The 19,845-nt window shown below is 41.8% G+C and overlaps 1 protein-coding gene across 1 annotated transcript in view; it reads left to right on the top strand.

Moving 5' to 3' along the window:
* LOC124777665 (leucine-rich repeat-containing protein 15) overlaps window positions 1-19,845 on the top strand; it is an 83,672-nt gene that overhangs the window by 35,114 nt on the left and 28,713 nt on the right. Inside the window, exons 4-5 of the mRNA XM_047253149.1 lie at window positions 6,203-6,709; window positions 17,998-18,155. Of these exons, the coding sequence (XP_047109105.1) occupies window positions 6,203-6,709; window positions 17,998-18,155 (665 nt within the window). The remainder of the gene's footprint in view (window positions 1-6,202; window positions 6,710-17,997; window positions 18,156-19,845) is intronic.

The raw sequence follows: 19,845 nt of genomic DNA, 5'->3' as shown, positions 1-19,845 counted from the left end.
CAATGCCTCACCATAACTACGGAAATGCTTTACAGTACTGTTCACAACATTATTCCTCGACTACAGCTATTGTTGAGGAATGATGGTGGACATATTGAGCATTTGTTGCAAAGAACATCATCTTTGCTTTGTCTTACTTTGTTATGCTAATTATTGCTATTCTGATCAGATGAAGCGCCATCTGTCAGACATTTTTTGAACGTTTATATTTTTTTGGTTCTAATAAAACCCCATGTCATTGCAAGCATGTGTGTCAATTTGTACCTCTCTATCTACATTATTCTGTGATTTAATTTTCAGACTTATACTGACTTTTTGATCATCCGTTACATTGATAATTTATTACATTGATAATTTACCAACCACAATATCAAATAAGTTCATCTATGCTGATGACATTGCAGTGGTAGCACAGAGCAGTAATTTCAAAGATGGTGAACGAATTCTTGCGGAGGATCTGGAGAAGATGTGATCTTTCTCTAAGACCTGGAGATTGATCCCAAACACATCAAAAACTGAAGTCTCTTGTTTCCATCTAGCGAATCGTGCTGCGAACTACAAACCAAGAGTTCTGCTCAATGGACAAATGTTGAGGTACAATCCTTTCCCAAAATATCTCGGAATCACTCTAGATAGAACCCTGAGTTACAAAGAGCACATCACCAAGCTTTCTCATAAAGTTGCTGCAAGGAACAACATACTGGATAAGCTCAGTGGTACGACCTGGGGAACCTCTGCTGACTGTCTGCATTTAACTGGCATCAGTCTTGTGTACTCTGCTGCCGAGTACTGTACACCTGTCTGGTTGGAAAGTGCACATGTGAAGAAGGTAGACACAAAACTTAACGACACAAAGTGCTGCATTAATGGTTCCATCAAATCAACGCATGCCACTGGTTACCTGTACTTAGTCACATCCCTCCACCTCACTTAAGGCGGAAACAAGCTCTACTGAGGGAGGCCAAGAAAATTTCTGCATCACCCTCTCTACCACTGCACCAGGAATTCTGTCATCCGCCACAGCAACGATTGCGATCAAGAAGACCAGCAAGTGTTACTCATTGCGGATGGTTTTGATCTAAATGAAAGCTGGAAGCATGAATGGTCAACAGACACATTGGGAACAACAGCCCATCTCCTTGATCCCACAAAGAAGCCAAAAGGTTCTGACCTACCGAGGAACCTCTGGTGCCGCCTCAACAGGTTAAGGACTGGACATGATTGTTGTAGCTACTTCAGGTACAAATGCGGCTGGATCAGTTCACCAATGTGTGAATGTAATCAAGGAGAGCAGACAATTGAACATTTAGTCCAACGCTGTCCACTTCATTCATACCCTGCAATTCCCGACGACTTGTTCACTCTCACACCAAGCTTAATTAATTGGTTGAAAAACACGGACTTTAAGATTTAATCTTGTCTTGTATTATATGTATATTATATAAAATCACTTGCTTTGTATCAACCGTATATTGTATAAAATCACCATACGATTAGATAAATCATCCACGTTTCACTTCCATACGTGGCTACACTCCATACAAATACTTTCAGAAAAGACTTCCTCACACTTAAATCTACACTCGATGTCAATAAATTTTTCTTCTGCAGAAATGCTTTCCTTGCCATAACCAGTCGATATTTCAAATCCTCTCTACTTCGACTATCATCAGTTATTTTCCTTTGCAAATAGCAAAATTCATCTACTACTTTAAGTTTCTCATTTCCTAAACTAATTCCCTCGGCATCACCTGATTTAATTCGGCTACATTCCCTTATCCTCGTTTTACTTTTGTTGATGTTCATCTTATATCCTCCTTTCAAGACACTGTCCATTCCATTCAACAGCTCTTTCAGGTCCTTTACTGTCTCTGACAGAATTAAAATGTCATCGACAAATCTCACCGTTTTTATCTCTTCTCCCTCGATTTTAATACCTACTTCAAATTTTTCTTTTGTTTCCTTTACTACTTGCTCAGTACACAGATTGAATAACTTTGGGGATAGGCTACAAGCCTGTCTCACTCCCTTCTCAATCACTGCTTCCCTTTCGTGCCCCTCGACTCTTATAAATGCCACCTGGTTTATGTAAAAATTGTAAATAGCTGTTTGCTCCATGTCTTTTACCCATACTGCCTTCAGAATTTGATAGACAGTATTCCAGTCAACAACGTCACAAGCTTTCTCCATGTCTACAAATGCTATCAACGTAGATTTGCCTTTCCTTAACCTATCTTCTAACATAAATCGTAGGATCAATATTGTCTCCCGTGTTCCATCGTTTCTGCGGAATCGAAACTGAACTCCCCCGAGGTCGGCTTCTACCAGTTTTTTCATTAGTCTGTAAAGAACTTGTGTTAGTATTTTTCAGCTGCGACGTCATTTCATATCATTTACCATCACTTTTGTTGCTTTTTCTCTAATGGGATTTATTATCAGACTACACTACTCGCCATTAAAATTGCTACACCACGAAGAAATGCGGATGATAAACGGGTATTCATTGGACAAATACATTATACTAGAACTGACATGCGATTACATTTTCACGCAATTTGGGTGCATAGATCCAGAGAAATCAGTACCCAGAACAACCACCTCTGGCCGTAATAATGGCCTTGATACGCCAGGGCATTGAGTCAAACAGAGCTTGGATGGCATGTACAGGTACAGCTGCCGATGCAGCTTCAACACGATACCACAGTTCATCGAGTAGTGACTGGCGTATTGTGACGAGCCAGTTGTTCGGCCATCATTGACCAGACGCTTTCAATTGGTGAGAGATCTGGAGAATGTGCTGGCCGGGGCAGCAGTCGAACATTTTCTGTATTCAGAAAGGCCCGTACAGGACCTGCAACATGCGGTCGTGCATTATCCTGTTGAAATGTATGGTTTCGCAGGGATCGAATGAAGGGTAGAGCCACGGGTCGTAACACATCTGAAATGTAACGTCCACTGTTCTAAGTGCCGTCAATGCGAACAAGAGGTGACCCCATACCATCACGCCGGGTGTTACGCCAGTATGGCGATGACGAATACAAGCTTCCAATAAGCGTTCACCGCGATGTCGCCAAATACGGATGCGACTATCATTGTGCTGTAAAGTGTAAACAGAACCTGGATTCATCCGAAAAAAATGATGTTTTGTCATTCGTGCACCCAGGTCCGTCGTTGAGTACACCACCGCAGGCACTCCTGTCTGTGATGCAGCGTCAAGGGTAACCGCAGCCATGGTCTCCGAGCTGGTAGTCCATGCTGCTGCAAACGTCGTCGAACTGTTCGTGCAGATGGTTGTTGTCTTGCAAACGTCCCCATCAGTTGACTCAGGTATCGAGACGTGGCTGCACGATTCGTTACAGCCATGCGGATAAGATCCCTGTCATCTCGACTGCTAGTGATACGAGGCCGTTGGGATCCAGCACAGCGTTCCGTATTACCCTCCTGAACCCACCGATTCCATATTCTGCTAACAGTCATTGGATCTCGACCAACGCGAGCAGCAATGTCGCAATACGATAAACCGCAATCGTGATAGACTACAATCCGACCTTTATCAAAGTCGGAAACGTGATGGTACGCATTTCTCCTCCTTGCACGAGGCATCACAACAATGTTTCACCAGGCAACGCCGGTCAACTGCTGTTTGTGTATGAGAAATCGGTTGGAAACTTTCCTCATGTCACCACGTTGTAGGTGTCGCCACCGGCGCCAACCTTGTGTGAATGCTCTAAAAAGCTTATCATTTGCATATCACAGCATCTTCTTCCTGTCGGTTAAATTTCGCGTCTGTAGCACATCTTCGTGGTGTGGCAAGTTTAATGGCCAGTAGTGTAGTATCGTCAGCAAAAAGTACCAATTTTGCTCGTTGAATATTGAGTGACAGATCATTCAGATGTATAAGAAATAGGAGTGGTCCCAAAATTGAACTCTATGGAACTCCCTCATGCTTTATTCACAGTAATTAAAATTTTCTATCCTTGTGATCATGTTTGAGTTATTCAGCACAATCTTTTGCATTCTGTTTGTTAATTCTGATTCAGACTAGCTGAGCATAAAACCATTGATTTCATAAAACTTGGGTTTTTCTAAGAAAGTAACATGAATATCACATTCAACACGTTGAAGATATTTCAAAAAATACCAGCTGGCGATGTTTAATTATTTACGCTTCTACTGTTTGCTGACTGGGTGTATAAGTAGTATCCCCAATCGAGAACCTTTCTGAAATGGTGATACACTAAATAAACTGTTTCTATTTAACTGTAAGACTACTTTTGATTGTATTATTTTTATCAATATTTTGGAAAATTTTACAGTGAGGAAATTAGGCGATAATTATTTCAGTCTTTCTTGTCACCTTTCTTATGAAGGAGTTTTAACAATTGCTTATTTTAATATGTCTAGAAAACTTTCCTGTGCCAGTGAGGCATTACAAATATCACTAAGGACATTATTTATTAAGTTGGAACAACCTTTCAGAATTCTGTCTGAGATTCCATCAACATGGGCTAACTTTTTGTTTTTTAGAATGTTTAGAATTCTGTTAATTTCAGTAAGGGTTGGTGGTGCTACTTCTAGTTGCTTATAGTTTTGAGCAATGACATCTTTAATATATACTCTTGTTTCACAACTGAAACATTTAATCCTATTTTTGCTGCTACATTTACCAAGTGATTGTTAAAAGTACTCACAGCTCACAACATTGTCATTCAGTTTAATTGTTGTTGTATATTGAACGCTGACTCTCTGTCCTTCTCCCGTTTAGTTGTGCTTGGGTAGCTCAGTTAGAAGAGCACTTGCCGCGAGAGGTAAACGTCACAGATTCGAGTTCTGGTCCGATACTCAGTTTTAATCTGCCAGTACTTCTCAAATCAGTACACTCTCTGCTGCAGAGTGAAAAACCAGTCTGGGAACAGTTGTATATTACAGTGTGAGCCACCAGGATATATCAGACATTTCATAACACCTATGATTCCAGTCATCACTAAGTTCGTCAACATCTTTGAGGTTAGGCCTTGAATGAATGAAGAAATGTGACCATAGATGAACCTTGCTTCAGACTGCAGGGGGATTCTCGTAGCACACTTGTCTGAAGGAAAAGTGGTGGCCCTTATGTTTATGCGAATATCATTGAAACATGTTTAATGGTTTACATCTCTGGCTTTGTTCAGATTAATGCCGATTACGCCCAGAGGTATGAGAATGAAACACTGCGATCACATGTCCTACTTTCCAGAAGCCAAGTTAGTTCAGTTTCTTGCCGGCCGTGGTGGCCGAGCGGTTCTAGGCGCTTCAGTCTGGAACCGCGCGACCGCTACGGTCTCAGGTTCGAATCCTGCCTCGGGCATGGATGTGTGTGATGTCCTTAGGTTAGATAGGTTTAAGTAGTTCTAAGTTCTAGGGGACTGATGACCTGAGATGTTAAGTCCCATAGTGCTCAGAGCCAATTGAACCAAAGTTCAGTTTCTTCATCAACAAATTATGATGCCTGTGTCCATCAAGGTACACTGGGGGACAAATTTCTCACCATTGAAGATGGCTGTCACATGTGTTAGCCAGACAAGTCGCCATACCTGAATGGTATGGAGCATGTTTGTGATGCACTGAGGATATGTGTTACGTATTGTAGCATATTATCCGCCACCGAGGACTCTCCCAGAGCAAGAACACCTCCTTCTCAGGAATGGCTTCAGCCTGGAACCGCGCCACCGCGACGGTCGCAGCTTCGAATCCTGCCTCGGGCATGGATGTGTGTGATGTCCTTAGGTTAGTTAGGTTTAAGTAGTTCTACGTTCTAGGAGACTGATGACCTCAGCTATTAAGTCCCATAGTGCTCAGAGTCATTTGAACCATTTCTCAGGAATGGGATAACCACACAACAGAGATCACGAACTTCTTCATTGCATGCTACATCGCTGCTAAGCATGTCTGGTAGTCAGACGTAACCATATCCCCTATTTACTGTACTGTTAATGTACAGTGACATTTTTCCGGTTTTATTTCCTTTTTAATTGTATGTCCTTGGTTTCTGATAATTTCAGATAATATATCCGGAAAGCATGCTGTCGTTTATTGATTAACTATTGAAGACTAGTGTAACACTGCATGGTACTTGCAAGAAATGTTGTGGAAATTTCCATTGCAACAATTTATTTTGGTAACATCTTCCTTCTCATCAAAATCCTTGTGGGTTTCATTTCAGGTGGAGACACTTACTCAGAAAGACTTTAATAACAGCGCCCAGCTGATACGGCTGGAACTTCCCAGGAACTTAATACGTTTCATCGAGAAGGATGCCTTCCGACCACTTGTCGAGCTCGAGAGGCTCGATCTGTCTGGGAACAAGCTACACCAGCTCGCGTGGAACGCCTTCGTGAACTGTAAGAAACTGAAGTGGCTGTACCTATCCGAAAACCCGCTAACCGAGTTGACGAACATTTCGTCCGACTCGATTCGTACCATCGACGCCAGTCAATGCAAGATCAGTGGACTCCGCAGAGACGTGTTGACGGGTGCCCGCCAATTGCTGGAGCTCAACTTATCGAGTAACTGGATCGAGAGTATACCCAAACGACTGCGTTCTGTGTCGCTCGTCAAGCTGGACCTCAGCCAGTGCAGGCTTTCTGCAGTCACCAACGAGACGTTCGTCGAACTGTACCAGCTTCGGTACCTCTACCTACACGGCAACAGGCTTACCAATGTTCCCAAGGTAACTCAACATTTTTAATTAATTCATTCAATGCTATCTCTATAATTACTACATCGCACACGTTTTTCAGTTGTTTCACTAAAAAATCATGAAGCATTTCTTATGTCTCTCATATAATTTACCGTATATTAACCAGCTATCTTGTTGCTCTTTACCATTATAAGTCATCTTTTCAGTTTTTATACCGCTAATGTTGCAGTTTGAAGTAGCAGCCTGGAAATTAATTAACAATGTTTGTTAAAAACGATTGAAAATGAGGAACACACTTTGTATGCCGCGATCGCAGTCTATACACTTTTATTGGTCCAAGAGCGTCAAATTTATAGGCTCGGGCGTCTATAAATGTACGTATACACGGGGTAATTCCGTGATGATGTTACAGACTTTCTAGGATGATGCAGAACGATAAATGTATTAATTTGAAGTAATGATCCCTGTACCGGAAATCAACGAGTCGAAAGTTACAAACAAAAGCGTTCTGATACCTCTGACGGTTGAATACATGTACCAGTTCTTGCGTTGCGAAGAGTGTAGAGTTGGTAACTTTCAGTGGTGGTGGTGTGGATAAAAACGAGAAAAAATGTCCAGTAAACGTAGGCTCTAAAGTGCGTACCTTAACAGCTATGAACAATTGCTCAGTAGAGGAGATGTGTTTCACATTAGCGTAGATGAACGAATGGTCATAGCTCCTCAGGTATGCAATTTAGAGCCCACGTTTATTGGACATTTTTTCTCGTTTTTGTCCACACTACCACCACTGAAAATTACCAACGCTACACTCTTCGCAACACAAGAACCGGTACATGTATTCAACTGTCAGAGGTATCAGAACGGTTTATTGTTTGTAACTTTCGACTCGTTCATTTCCGGTACAGGGATCATTACTTCAAATTAATTCATTTATCGTTCTCCTTCATCCTAGAAAGTCTGTAACATCATCACGGAATCACCCCGTGTATATGTACATTTACAGACGCCCGTGCCTATAACTTTGACCCTCTATAGTCTCGTTGGATGACGTTTCAAGACATGAGTTCCTGTTCAAAATACGCTATACCCTCTACAAGTCCTAGAAGTCAGAAACGGGAATTTCGACCACCCCGTGTATGTGTGTGTGTGTGTGTGTGTGTGTGTGTGTGTGTGTGTGGAATGCTTTTGTTGCTATTACTTCACATTATGTAACATGGCACATTCATAACATGTTCCATAAGATCAGATGATGGGCAGCATGAGGCTGTTGAAATCGGTCCTCTTGGGACAATGGAAGTCTCTATACCGCAAGCACGACGTATACAAAGTGCGTTCTTCATCTCCAGCCACACAGATCGCCCCGCACCCACAGCAGTTACTTGGCAAAATGTTTTATAGGAACCTCACACAGTACAGTTATCGTCAAGGCACATTTCTTATTATGTAACACCACAAGAAAAGAGACAATTAAACCAACTACCCAAAATGTTCGAAAAGCACCGCAACTCTTCGGGCCTAAACTACACCTAATGCACACAATAAGGAGGCAGAACGCCATTTCATTTCACAAGACTGAGAGAATGTCTTTTAGCGCTTCCCACCAAACTCTAGAACCTATAACGTTCAAAAATGACATCCAGAAAGAAGAAGGCCCTACAAATGTATTATAACTGAAGGTAAAATCCTTACATTGGAATTAATACAGCGAAACTGTTCAGCTACGTCTGTAGTAACATGAAATTACTATAGATCATTTAAAAATGAAGTAACTGTTTTAACATACAAACTAGTTTATTCATTATATTTTCACCTTTCTTTTGGAAGACTCAACTTTCATGTACATAACATTTTCGAAATGTAGAGAGGAAGGTTAGGGTCTCGTGTCCCGTCAATAACGCGGTCAGTACAGATATAGTAATAGCTCGAGATGGAGAAGGATATCGATCTTTTCTCTTCAAAAAAGAAAAGAAAAAGCGCCGTCCTTCAGAATGGGAGTAGAGTCTCTTACCACTGCGCCACCTCACGGATGACCAGGGAACTGTAAGTAGTTTTAGTCCTAGAAGGACACCTCTTTAATCGGCCAGCTACTTTGATAGCTGCTTATATAGTGTGTCTCAAACACTTTGGATCAAATTGAAACAGTTGATAGCGGGTCCACAACCGATTATATTTAGACATGAAGCCATGTTTACTGTATTATGGACGTACACAGCGTACAAAGCGTAACAACAACGTAACTCCTAATAATTGTTCAAAGCGACGACCGCCAGTCTCAGTGCATGCGTGGTAACTGCGCATGAAGTTCTGCCGCAGTCTCTCAAAGATCCCTGCTGTCTGTTGTACCAGGAGACAGGCAGCTTTCATTCTTGAAAGCAGATCTTCATCCATTTCTATGGATGTTTCGTCACCAACGTCTTGACGTAACAACAACGTAACTCCTAATAATTGTTCAAAGCGACGACCGCCAGTGTCAGTGCATGCGTGGTAACTGTGCATGAAGTTCTGCCGCAGTCTCTCAAAGATCCCTGCTGTCTGTTGTACCAGGAGACAGGCAGCTTTCATTCTTGAAAGCAGATCTTCATCCATTTCTATGGATGTTTCGTCACCAACGTCTTGACGTAACTCCAGAGTAAAAAGCCCAGCGATTGCGTTGGGCGTGGGATAGAACCTCCCCTACCAACCCAACGATGAGCGTACGTATTGCTCAGATGCTCTCGGTCATTAACATCGAAGTGGGCTGATGCGCCGTCGTGTTGAAACAACATCATTTCGCGTACAAGGGCTATAGTCACCAAGAACTGTGGTAGCCCATCTCGCAGGAACACCAGGTAACGTGGACCTGTCAAACGGAGAGACAGCAAATAAGGTCCTATTAGGTGATCTTGAGCAATGCCCGCCCACAAGTTGACAGAGAATCGTTGCTGGCGGCCAGCAATGTAGCTGGCGGGGCCATTTTCCTCACTCCAGACATGGCTTGTGTGGCTGTTGAAGCCACCATCACGGGTGAATGAGTGCTTGCATACGTTCTTTGTGATAGCGGTGTGGTACCTGTTCCACCAGTACTCTCCACGCTGTATCCTTCGAAGAGTGTTTTTTACAGACAAGTTGGCAGTTGCTTATTGCTGGATGGTCGGCCACACGATTCAATACCATCTCCTCAGAGTCTTGTTTTCGGACTTGTCTTTGGCGGGAACCGTGGCCGGCATTCTGTGGCATGAACCACCACATCTTCCGTAACGTGATATCCACGGAGATAAACTTCTTCCAGTACTAAGGTGACCCTTGTTGCGAAAGATTTCTCTGTACATTTGTGCTGCTTTATGGGCATTACATCCTGCAGCACCGTGCATCAAACGCTTGTCTGCCACTCTCGTGATTAGTAGCGTTCCGCCTTTACACGTCATGCACTGTACGTAGTAACACACTCACCATGAGCACATCACAAGCTGTCTGATGCAACAGACAACTGACATAAAGGATCGTGGTGTGAGTGTACCGTAGGTTAATGCGCCGGTGCGAAGCGTGCGGTCGTCACATGTCATGCGTGCTGTGAGCTAACTTGTCTGTTTGGTGGTCAGAGGCGTTCCAGTGTGTAACAGACACCCGGGATCTTTGCGAGAGTGATACAGAACCGCATACTCCGTTGCAATACATACACTGAGACTGGTGGTCGTCACTTTGAACGATTACTATGAGCTGCACTTTTGTTATGAGGTGTATCCTGTGTACGTCCATAACACAATAAATATGCAGTTTTGACCGTTGGTCCCCTATCTCACTATAATAGATTGTGGACCTACTGTCACCTATTTCAAACTGACCTGAAAGTTTTGAGACAACCCGTATGTATAGTCACTAAACGATATTTGTCATTAGCAGTATTTCTCTTTTCTCAAAAATACTGCACAAAGCGCGTTTTAATACCAGGTGTAATTAGTACACAAAGAAACGGATACATGGATGTGCACGCATTCAATAACGTGTCACAGGGTACTGCGTGTCCTGAGGGAAATAAAGTCAAGTTTAAGAGGCAGTTAAGGAACTTTCTATAAGTCAAGTCCCTCTGTTCCATTGAAGACGTTTCCATAGTCAGTCATGTAACTAATATTTCTAGTTATAAGACAAGTTGTCTCAAACTGTACTGTAATAATTGAACAGATTTTAATACGGGGAATAATTAGCACATAAATAAAGTGATATATACCACAAACAAACAATTTCGACATAAGGAAATACGCAGGTATATCTCCATTTACGAGAGGCGCTGAATAAATAATGCAACTTTTTTCTCATCCAATTTGTTATGGGATATCGAGGAGTATTCCTGCTTCAGCCCCTATAGTTTTGAGAAGTTCCGATAGGTGGCGGGGCTACACGTAGCCTTCAAAACGGCGTCTGTAACTGAGGTGCGTTCGAACTAAAGAGCTGTCACTGAGTTTCTTTTGGCGGGAAACCAGAGCATCGCAAATATTCATAGGCACTTGCAGAATGCCTATGGAGATTTGGCAGTGAACAAAATCACGGTGAGTCGTTGGGCGGGGCATCTGTCATTAAAATTTCATTGGACTGTTCTTCCTCATCCAATCTACCTCACGACTTCCATCTGTTTCGCACAATGAAGGACGCATTCCAGGGGAAGCAGTATGAGGATGAGGGGGAGGCTATTAACGCAGCAAGACGCCGACTCCGACATCGACCAGCGGATTGGTACCAAGTGGGCATTCAGGTCCTCCCAGTAGAGTGGCGTAAGGAGGGTGTAACACTATCGACCTCTAGGGAGTCGAGAGACTTTGCACTAATGAAGCAAAAAATGAGAACTGTACAGTATGTAGTGCATAAGAGTGTCTGCAGAAGAAAGTTTTCTTTGACTATGTGAAGTTTAATGTTTATATATAATTAGCAAACCTTTATAATGTTATGTAAGTAACAATAACTATCTTTTATTTAAATGTATAGTTGTTTGTAAAGTGAAGTCAGCACCAGCTCAGGGCTAAAGTTAAATATAGGTGAAAACCAATAGGGATCTACCGACGTTCTGGAAGGTCGTAAAAGGTGGATATTTTTTGCTGCTAACAGAAGCAGGTAGGAGAGGGGAGAAGCGGAGTGGGTCAGTCAGGCGCAAAACACTGTGGAGGCAGGTGGCGAAAGCTGATGCTCGCTGTTCTCCGCAGTATTGTTTAAACAAAGGCAAAAGTTTAACTGCTTAATAGACGCTAATGAAGGGGAAGTGCTAAGGTACATGTTTGCAACGCTTTAGAGGAGATATAAAATTACGCCCGCAACGAGTGTTGGTTCCTGAATGGGAAAGGCTTAAGGCATCCATTACTTAGACCCCTGCACATTGAAACAATAAAAGTTTATTTAGCCAAGCAAGAGAATCCTGAAGAGTATAATAGTACTCCCAAACATTTGTGGAATGAGAATAAAAAATATTATCTTCTGAACCAGAACACAATAAATTTTCTATACCATGTAAATCCAATTCATTTATGGTTTTTTTATACAATTCTAAACCCATATCGAAAAATCGTTTGAATTTAGGGTCAATCAAATTAATAAAATATGGATGAGCAGATGGTATTACAGTCACTAAATTTTCTGGTGGTATGCAATTGTATGACATTAATATGGAAAGTACCTTTTTTGCCGTCGTTTCAGGGTTGCACCTTTGGTAGTCAGAGATTGGCTTGCGCTTTGTATGAGGCCAATTACGTGAGCCATCTCTGGTGAGTTCTTGTTGCAACTGATCATTAATTCAAGGGTTTTCCCTTTCCAATACTGAGAGGGATCCCTCGATGAAACTGACCCATTGTACAATTTCGAATTCACCAGGCACTCTCTTATGGGTTCCTCTAATCCAAACTTGTCCCCGACTTGGCCTTTTTTGCAAGAAGAAATATATGAGTATATTGAACCAGTCGAGGTCGGACATGGCTGTGATTGCTCTCCATCGTCGTGGACATTTCTTAATTCTGGTGGCAATAAATGGGTCAACCCTAAATCGGCATCTACATCGTCTAGAGGAGTATGTGCAATCGTGGACGAGGTGGATGTGGTCGTCATCATGTTTCCATATGATAATTTCTCCAGGGTAGACTGATGCGATAGAAGCAATTCGTCTACTAAATTCATCAATATCGTTCGGTCCTCTGATGACAATGACATCAGTGTAATACCATCGTTCTGAGATTTCAGATATTCGCAAAAGTTCTGGCAACCAAACGATAATTGTGAACAGGAATTTTCGAATTTCGTCAAACAATTCAAAATGGTGAATATGTATGTCCCTAAGGGTCCATCGGTTGCTCCCAACTGGCAGTGTAATCTCGCAGCAATCCAAATGAAGATTTTCAGGGTTGGATTCGTCAGGTGAGCTTGAACCAGCGTGAAGATGGACTGAAAGATCTCCGTCAGCGTCTCCATTAGAGGTCTGCAAGTAATAAACCAGGTAAATCATCATCGTCGTCTTCGGAATCAAATACTTGGCTTAATGAGCCACCACAACGTACGCTTCTGAATAAAGGACTATTGGCACAGAACATGCACCAATGGCTATATTGCTTAATTTGTGGAGGACAAATTACACCATTTGAAAAATATGGTGGCTTGGTAACCATATTAATTTTCATATCAATTAGAAGTGGTTGTAGTAGCGGATTTTGCCAGGAATCTGATAATTTATATAAGCAATTTTCACAAATGGTAAATACGAATTGCTTATAAGTAATTTCATAAAAAAACATTTTAATTTTAAATCGACTTTGCCAGAATGTAGTAGTATCGAAGAAAGACATTGTGGTTAAAGCGAGTGTTTCCCATGGAACTGGAATTCCAGCTCTTATTTTGGAAGCTGCTTCTATTGCATCATTTACAATTTCGTTAATCATTGGGACATTTTCACTTCTATCAAAAATATAGCATTCTGGCAGTCTATATGAATTCAGCATTAAATTGAATTTTGAATATCTCAATTCCAGTAAAATATCTTCTCGTATGGTTTGTGGTACTTCTAATTCATACACATCTAAAGCATTTGTAAGTCTTCCACAAACAGCAATTCGTGCAAGTTTGTACAAAGTGTCCATTATACAGAAATGTACTTACTGTTTCTGGCAGCTCGTCACAGACAATAGACGTTTTCGACGTGTGGTCAGAGGACATACTGTGAAGACAACAATTTTATGCCGCTTATATACTAGATTGGTTGCTAAGCAATTTCAGTTATCAATACTTACATTTCTATCACTCCAAAAAGACAACTTTTACACGCGCAACCTTTTGCTGGCGTGGGTGCTTGCTCAGATAATTGTCCTAAAAGGACAAATTATCTCGGCGGGACAGTGACGCCGCCATCGCGACCTTGGGATCCGGGGGGCTCCTTTTTTTTATCAGTTGCTGACCCTCATGAATCGAAACATGACTGCGTCGCGTCGTTTCATGATTCGAGGGTCAGCAAAACTCATAATTCGATGCCACGAAGACAAGTAATAATCTCCGTCACTGCAAAACGGTACGTTTTTGCACTGGTATAAGTTGCATAATTCGATGCCACGAAGACACTGCAAAACGGTACGTGCTTTCTAAGCACCTAAATCGTGTTTTGTTCAACAATCATTTCATTGTTTTTAAACGCAAAACGACTCATTTTACCTAAAGTGTTTCAAGTAGGGGTCCTTTCCTATACTCAAGGGAAAGAAACCGAGAATCCACTGGTGTGAAACATTATTCCGCAACTGTTTTCTTTCAAAGTAAATTTAAATTATCACTCAACTGCAGCAATTAAAGTAAATGTGGAGATTTGTAGATTGCATTGAAAGTACTTAAAGTAAATAACAATTCTACCCAGTTCTGTTCAAAAAACTACATATAATCACTATTTCAATAAAACTGAGAAAAACCAAGTATAAAACCTTTTGCAATTATCCGATACTTAAAAAAGTATCGTAAAATATTTCTTGTGTATAATACACGTTTTCAGAGGCAGTGTTGTTGATCTTACGTTCAGAAACGTAAGTAGGTATTATTGTCGTTTCGGTGTTGTTTTAGGGACCAAAACTTTCTAAGTGTGTGCGTGTGACCTGTTCTGAAAGCAGTCGTTATTCATCTATCTACGTGCATAAGCCTGTTCACTCAGTGATAGAAATTATCAAAAGACAAAAGTTTTAATAAGAACCAAAATATAGTAAAGACCAAATTTGGTGAATTTGTTGAATAACGTCAATCGATTCGTCATTTTGGGTGGCGAACGTGTTTTTCAGTATTATTAGCACTCGCAAGAAGTAGTTAGAATAGAAAATCTGCAACCAAGACTATACAATAACTTCGATTTGATCAAGCTTTATCTAATACGCAGCATCTGAGGTCACTAGCGGTTGTTAAGGAGGTAGTTGTGTTCAAGTGCTTCAATTACCGAAGCTAGAATAACATCTGAAGTACTAAACGTACTTGCAAGAGTAGAAACCGTGGGTGTTATAAGCGGCCTTTAGAAAGTGACAGAACAGCACTTTACATCGCCATACTACCGTTATAAGGGTATGTAGAAAAATAGGATTTTGTAGCCAGAAGAGAAGGGATTAACATGGTTTATTGGAATCCTGAATAAAACTAACCTGATTTCAGAAAAAAAGTGTTGCAGTACTTATTGAACCCCCCTCGTACATAAACAATTTACATCTTACGGGATTTTTTCATAGTGATGATTGACAGTCTAAATACATCCATTATATTGGCTCTTAAAGTTTAATAGAGTTGTTTCAAGCAATCTTGTTGTATGAAGAACTAGTCAGCTAGTGGATTACTAACCAGTTCATCACAATTCTTCAGGCTTCCACTGCCACTTCTTGGCACGTTGCCTGTTGGTGCCCGTCTCGGGAATTTCGGTCAACGGTCCTTTAGTGGTTTTCCGACGTTCCACCAGCGTGAGTGTCTAACACTATCAAAGATTCACCCTTCATTCCTGGTGGCGCTCTCCCCGCGGCTTCAGCGCTGCAGTTTTCCCCTGGCTACCTGCAACGGTCATTCATTGCAGAGAACAAATCGAGGCTCCTTTTCCTCTATCTTGTTGGAACTGTTGTCATGCTTGTGAATTTCGACGGCTTCCCTGAAAAAGACGTGCGTGGCAGTTCTTTGTCAGTGAGAACCGGTGTGTCGGCGCATTTTATTACATGCTCGGTCTCACACAGTACGTGCTCCGCTAGGGCTGATTTCTCGAACTGTCCCCAGCTGCAATGCCGACTGTGTTATATAAACCTGGTACTTGTGGATCGTCCGGTCATTCCAACACAGACTTATTCACATGTCTGTAGTTATGTGGTATATTTCCGGTCCTGCGAGTGAGTTCCGTTTGTTATAAGCTAATCTGAGACATTCTCTTATCATGTAAGATATAAAATGGAGTGCCAAGTGGAGAAACCAAAACATTTACGACATATTCTTCTGTCTGAGTTCGTTAAAGGGCTTACAGTAGAGGAGGCAGCCATAAAAATTTCCACCGTGTATGGGGATAGTGACACTGGACACAGCACGGCAAGAAAATCGTTTCCTCGCTTTAAGGAGGATCGTTTTCACGTTAGCGACTCTCCACATTCAGGAAGACCTTCGGGCTTTGATGAAGATCGTTTAAACGTATTAATCCTTAATGATCCACGCCATTGTTCTAGAGAACTGGCAAAAGTGATGAACTGTGATCATTTCACCATCGTGAAACATTTGCATGCAATGGGGACGGTTCAAACGTCGGCTGTATGGGCAATGAATGCTCTAAGCAAAAATCACAAAAAATTGTCGGGTGCCTCGTGGGAAACACAGCCATTTCTATCCTTTATCGTTACTGGTGACGAGAAATGGTGTCTTTATGCTAACATAAGTCAAAGAAGGGAATGGCTGAGCCCAAACAAAGCAGCAACTCCCCGTACAAAGAACTGCGCACATCCACAAAAGATAATGTTATGCATCTGGTGGAACGGCACGGTGTGATGTACCACGAATTGTTTGCCCGAGGTGTAACCGTCACTGCTGACATTTATTGTCAACAATTGGGACGTCTTGCAGACGCAATCCAAGAAAAACGACCACGAACACTGCGTGAAATCGTACTACTCTACGATAACGCCCGCCTGCATTCTGTTAGACTGTCAAATAATACTGTACAGAAGTTGGGTTGTGAAGTCATTCTTCCCCAATCTTACCTACCTGGTCTTCCGCCCTCAGATTTTCACCTCCACCGTTCTCCAGGGAACAACCTTTAAGGGACTTCCTTCTTGGATGAAAATATGCTCTGAACATAGCTCGACGAGTCCTTCCCCCTAGAACCACACGATTTCTACTCTCGCGGGATCGAAAAGTTACCCAGGATTGGCAGACTGTTGTAAGATTAGATTAGATTAGATTTACTTTCATTCCAGTTGATCCGTAGTGAGGAGGTCCTCCAGGATGTAGAACATGTCAGAAAAAACAACAATACATGACAAATATTTACAACTCAAACAAATAAGCTAATGTACCATTCCACAGGTCCCAAGTGGAATGATCGTCATTTTTTAATGAACACTATATGAAATGATCATTTTACAAATACTAATGCACTGAATTTAAAATAAAAAAGTTTTTTATTTATTTATAAGGTAATAAACGTGTAATACAACTACTATAATACTTATTTACAATTAACACATTACTGCACTGATATGGTGCAGAAGTTAGATTGTACTTAAACACACACACACACACACACACACACACACACACACACACACACACACACACATACACATACATACACACGCTTATTTACAATGAACACATTACTGCACTAAAATTGTGCAGAAGTTTTATATATATATCAATTGGTTCTACTGAGAAATTCATCAATGGAGTAGAAGGACCAATAAATCCTTCAGGCTTCTCTTAAACTGAATTTCATTTGTTGTTAAGCTTTTTATGGCTGCTGGCAAGTTATTGAAAATGTGTGTTCCTGAATAATGCACACCTTTTTGTACAAGACTAAGTGACTTTAAATCCTTGTGAAGATTATTCTTATTTCTAGTATTGATTCCATTAATTGAGCTGTTGGTTTGAAAAAGTAAACAGTGAAGGAGAGTATATTGTTGTTGACTTAAGTCTTTGTTATGTCCATTTGTCGTTAAACATACGAAAAAACATTATCAACTTACGCACCAAGCCGGTAGTTCTCAACCCATGTATTTCTTCTGTTATTTTTGTTTCAATGTCTGTCCATGCGTGGCCCTCAACTCCACCATATAATATCGTTAGCTGACTTGTGAATTCACTGTTAATTTGTGCTGTTTGTACTATTGCAGTCGTCAATGGTGACTGGCCTGAAGAACCTGGTGCACCTGACTCTGCACGACAACCCGTGGCGTTGCGACTGCGGCGCGCCAGACTTCCGCTACCTGTGGGACAACCTGACGGCGTCGTCACCGCCCATTCTCACCGTCAGTGAGAGGCAGACGGTCAAGTAAGGCTCATAATCACCCTAACTCGCGTAGATCATTTAGAAGGGTTACTTTCAAAAAGTAACCACTTCACTTTCGATTTCTTATAGAACCGAATCCCCATGTATAAAACAGTGTCAAACGTACCGTCACTTCACAAATGAGTGTAGCACCGGGACTCGAAACCAAGTTCCAGCCTTTCGCGGAAAATGCTCTTAGCAATTGTTTCCAGGAACGACCCAAAATCGGTTCGCACTGCTTAAGTTAAGTTCATCAGATAAAGCATTACCCATTCCCTTAAAAGAACACACTGTTCGGTTCGGAGCGCTGTGGGAGGTGTAGAGCTGATTCCGATTCCTCTCGTGACTCTCGACGCTGAAGTACGTCATGAACGTGGAGGAATGTGCATGTGTTAGACGCTTGTATGGAATCAATGCAGTAAAATACGTCGATGTGGAGGCGCGAGAGAATAGTACACACTGGGGTGACAAAAGTCGTGGTATAACGAAATTCACATACACACAGCGCGTTAGTATCGCGTATAAATGGCATAGAAAGGCAGTGCGTTGGCGAAGCTTTCATCTGTACTCGGGTGATTCATCTGAAACGGTTTTCGACGAGCTTATGACAGCACGATGGGAATTAGCAGTCTCCACGGAGAGTTTAATTTTTTATGCCTCACATTAAGGGGAAAAAGTGTTTACCTGTCAGTCAAATTCTGAACTCAAGATTTTCGTATATAATGGGCTCACAACCTCGACAAATATTGTAAAAGAAGTCATTTTCGGCTCACAGCTGCTAATTTTATTCCTGTTCATCTCTGTTGGCTAGTCTCGTCAGCGTCATTATCAAGCAGCGGAACAAGGCACTAAACTGTATATGTTAGCGTCGTTGTCAAGAGACGTACGCAGCACTAGACCATATTATTCTCACACTCCAAGAAGACACTCGGCGACACGGCTGAAGACAGCAGATGAATCGATAACGTTGGCAACAATAAGAAAGCAACTATTTCCGATCGATGTCATTTGATTTCTATCGATGCAGCTAGTCCAATCAGACATCGAACCGACTCTTGCAGTGCGCAGATAAGAGGACGTAGTTGCAACGTGATAAAGAATATGTCAAATAGCAGAACACAGTAGACGAACAACATACGTTCCTGTAATGTGAGACACGTTATGACGATTATATTATCGTTCAGACTCCTTGGCAGATGAGACCTGTGTGCCAAACCAGGGCCCAAACCCGCATCCTTGCCTTTCGAGGACAGTGCTCTTATTGGCTAAGATATGCAGGCACGACTGACGACACGTCTTAAGATTCAGTTCCTCCAGTACTTCGCTTCCACTGTAAATATTCACAGAAGCTGTCTGGCACACCTAACTGGGCTAACATTATTGGCAGGAAGGATATTGCAAAGAAAGGACTTGGCCTCAGCCGAAGACTTGTTTTCAGAATTAATATCTCGTTCTGTGGTGAAATCTATTCTGTTTTCAGACTTTATGATATATTAGTATTGTGTACCAAACAGGGAGTGTTGGTCAAGAAAGATATAAATAGAACTTCCTGAAGTCTGGAAAACACTATGGATGTACAGACAGACCTGCAGTGGTGTGAACCGATTGGGAGTCTTTCTTGGATAGCTCAGCCAATAAGCGCATTGCCCAGCAAAGCCTAGGATCTGGCTCCACGTCCCGGTGTGGAATGCAG

This window comes from Schistocerca piceifrons, chromosome 1, assembly GCF_021461385.2.
Source record: "Schistocerca piceifrons isolate TAMUIC-IGC-003096 chromosome 1, iqSchPice1.1, whole genome shotgun sequence".
In the NCBI taxonomy this organism is placed as follows: Eukaryota; Metazoa; Arthropoda; class Insecta; order Orthoptera; family Acrididae; genus Schistocerca; species Schistocerca piceifrons.
This window is presented reverse-complemented; position numbering and strand designations above follow the sequence as displayed.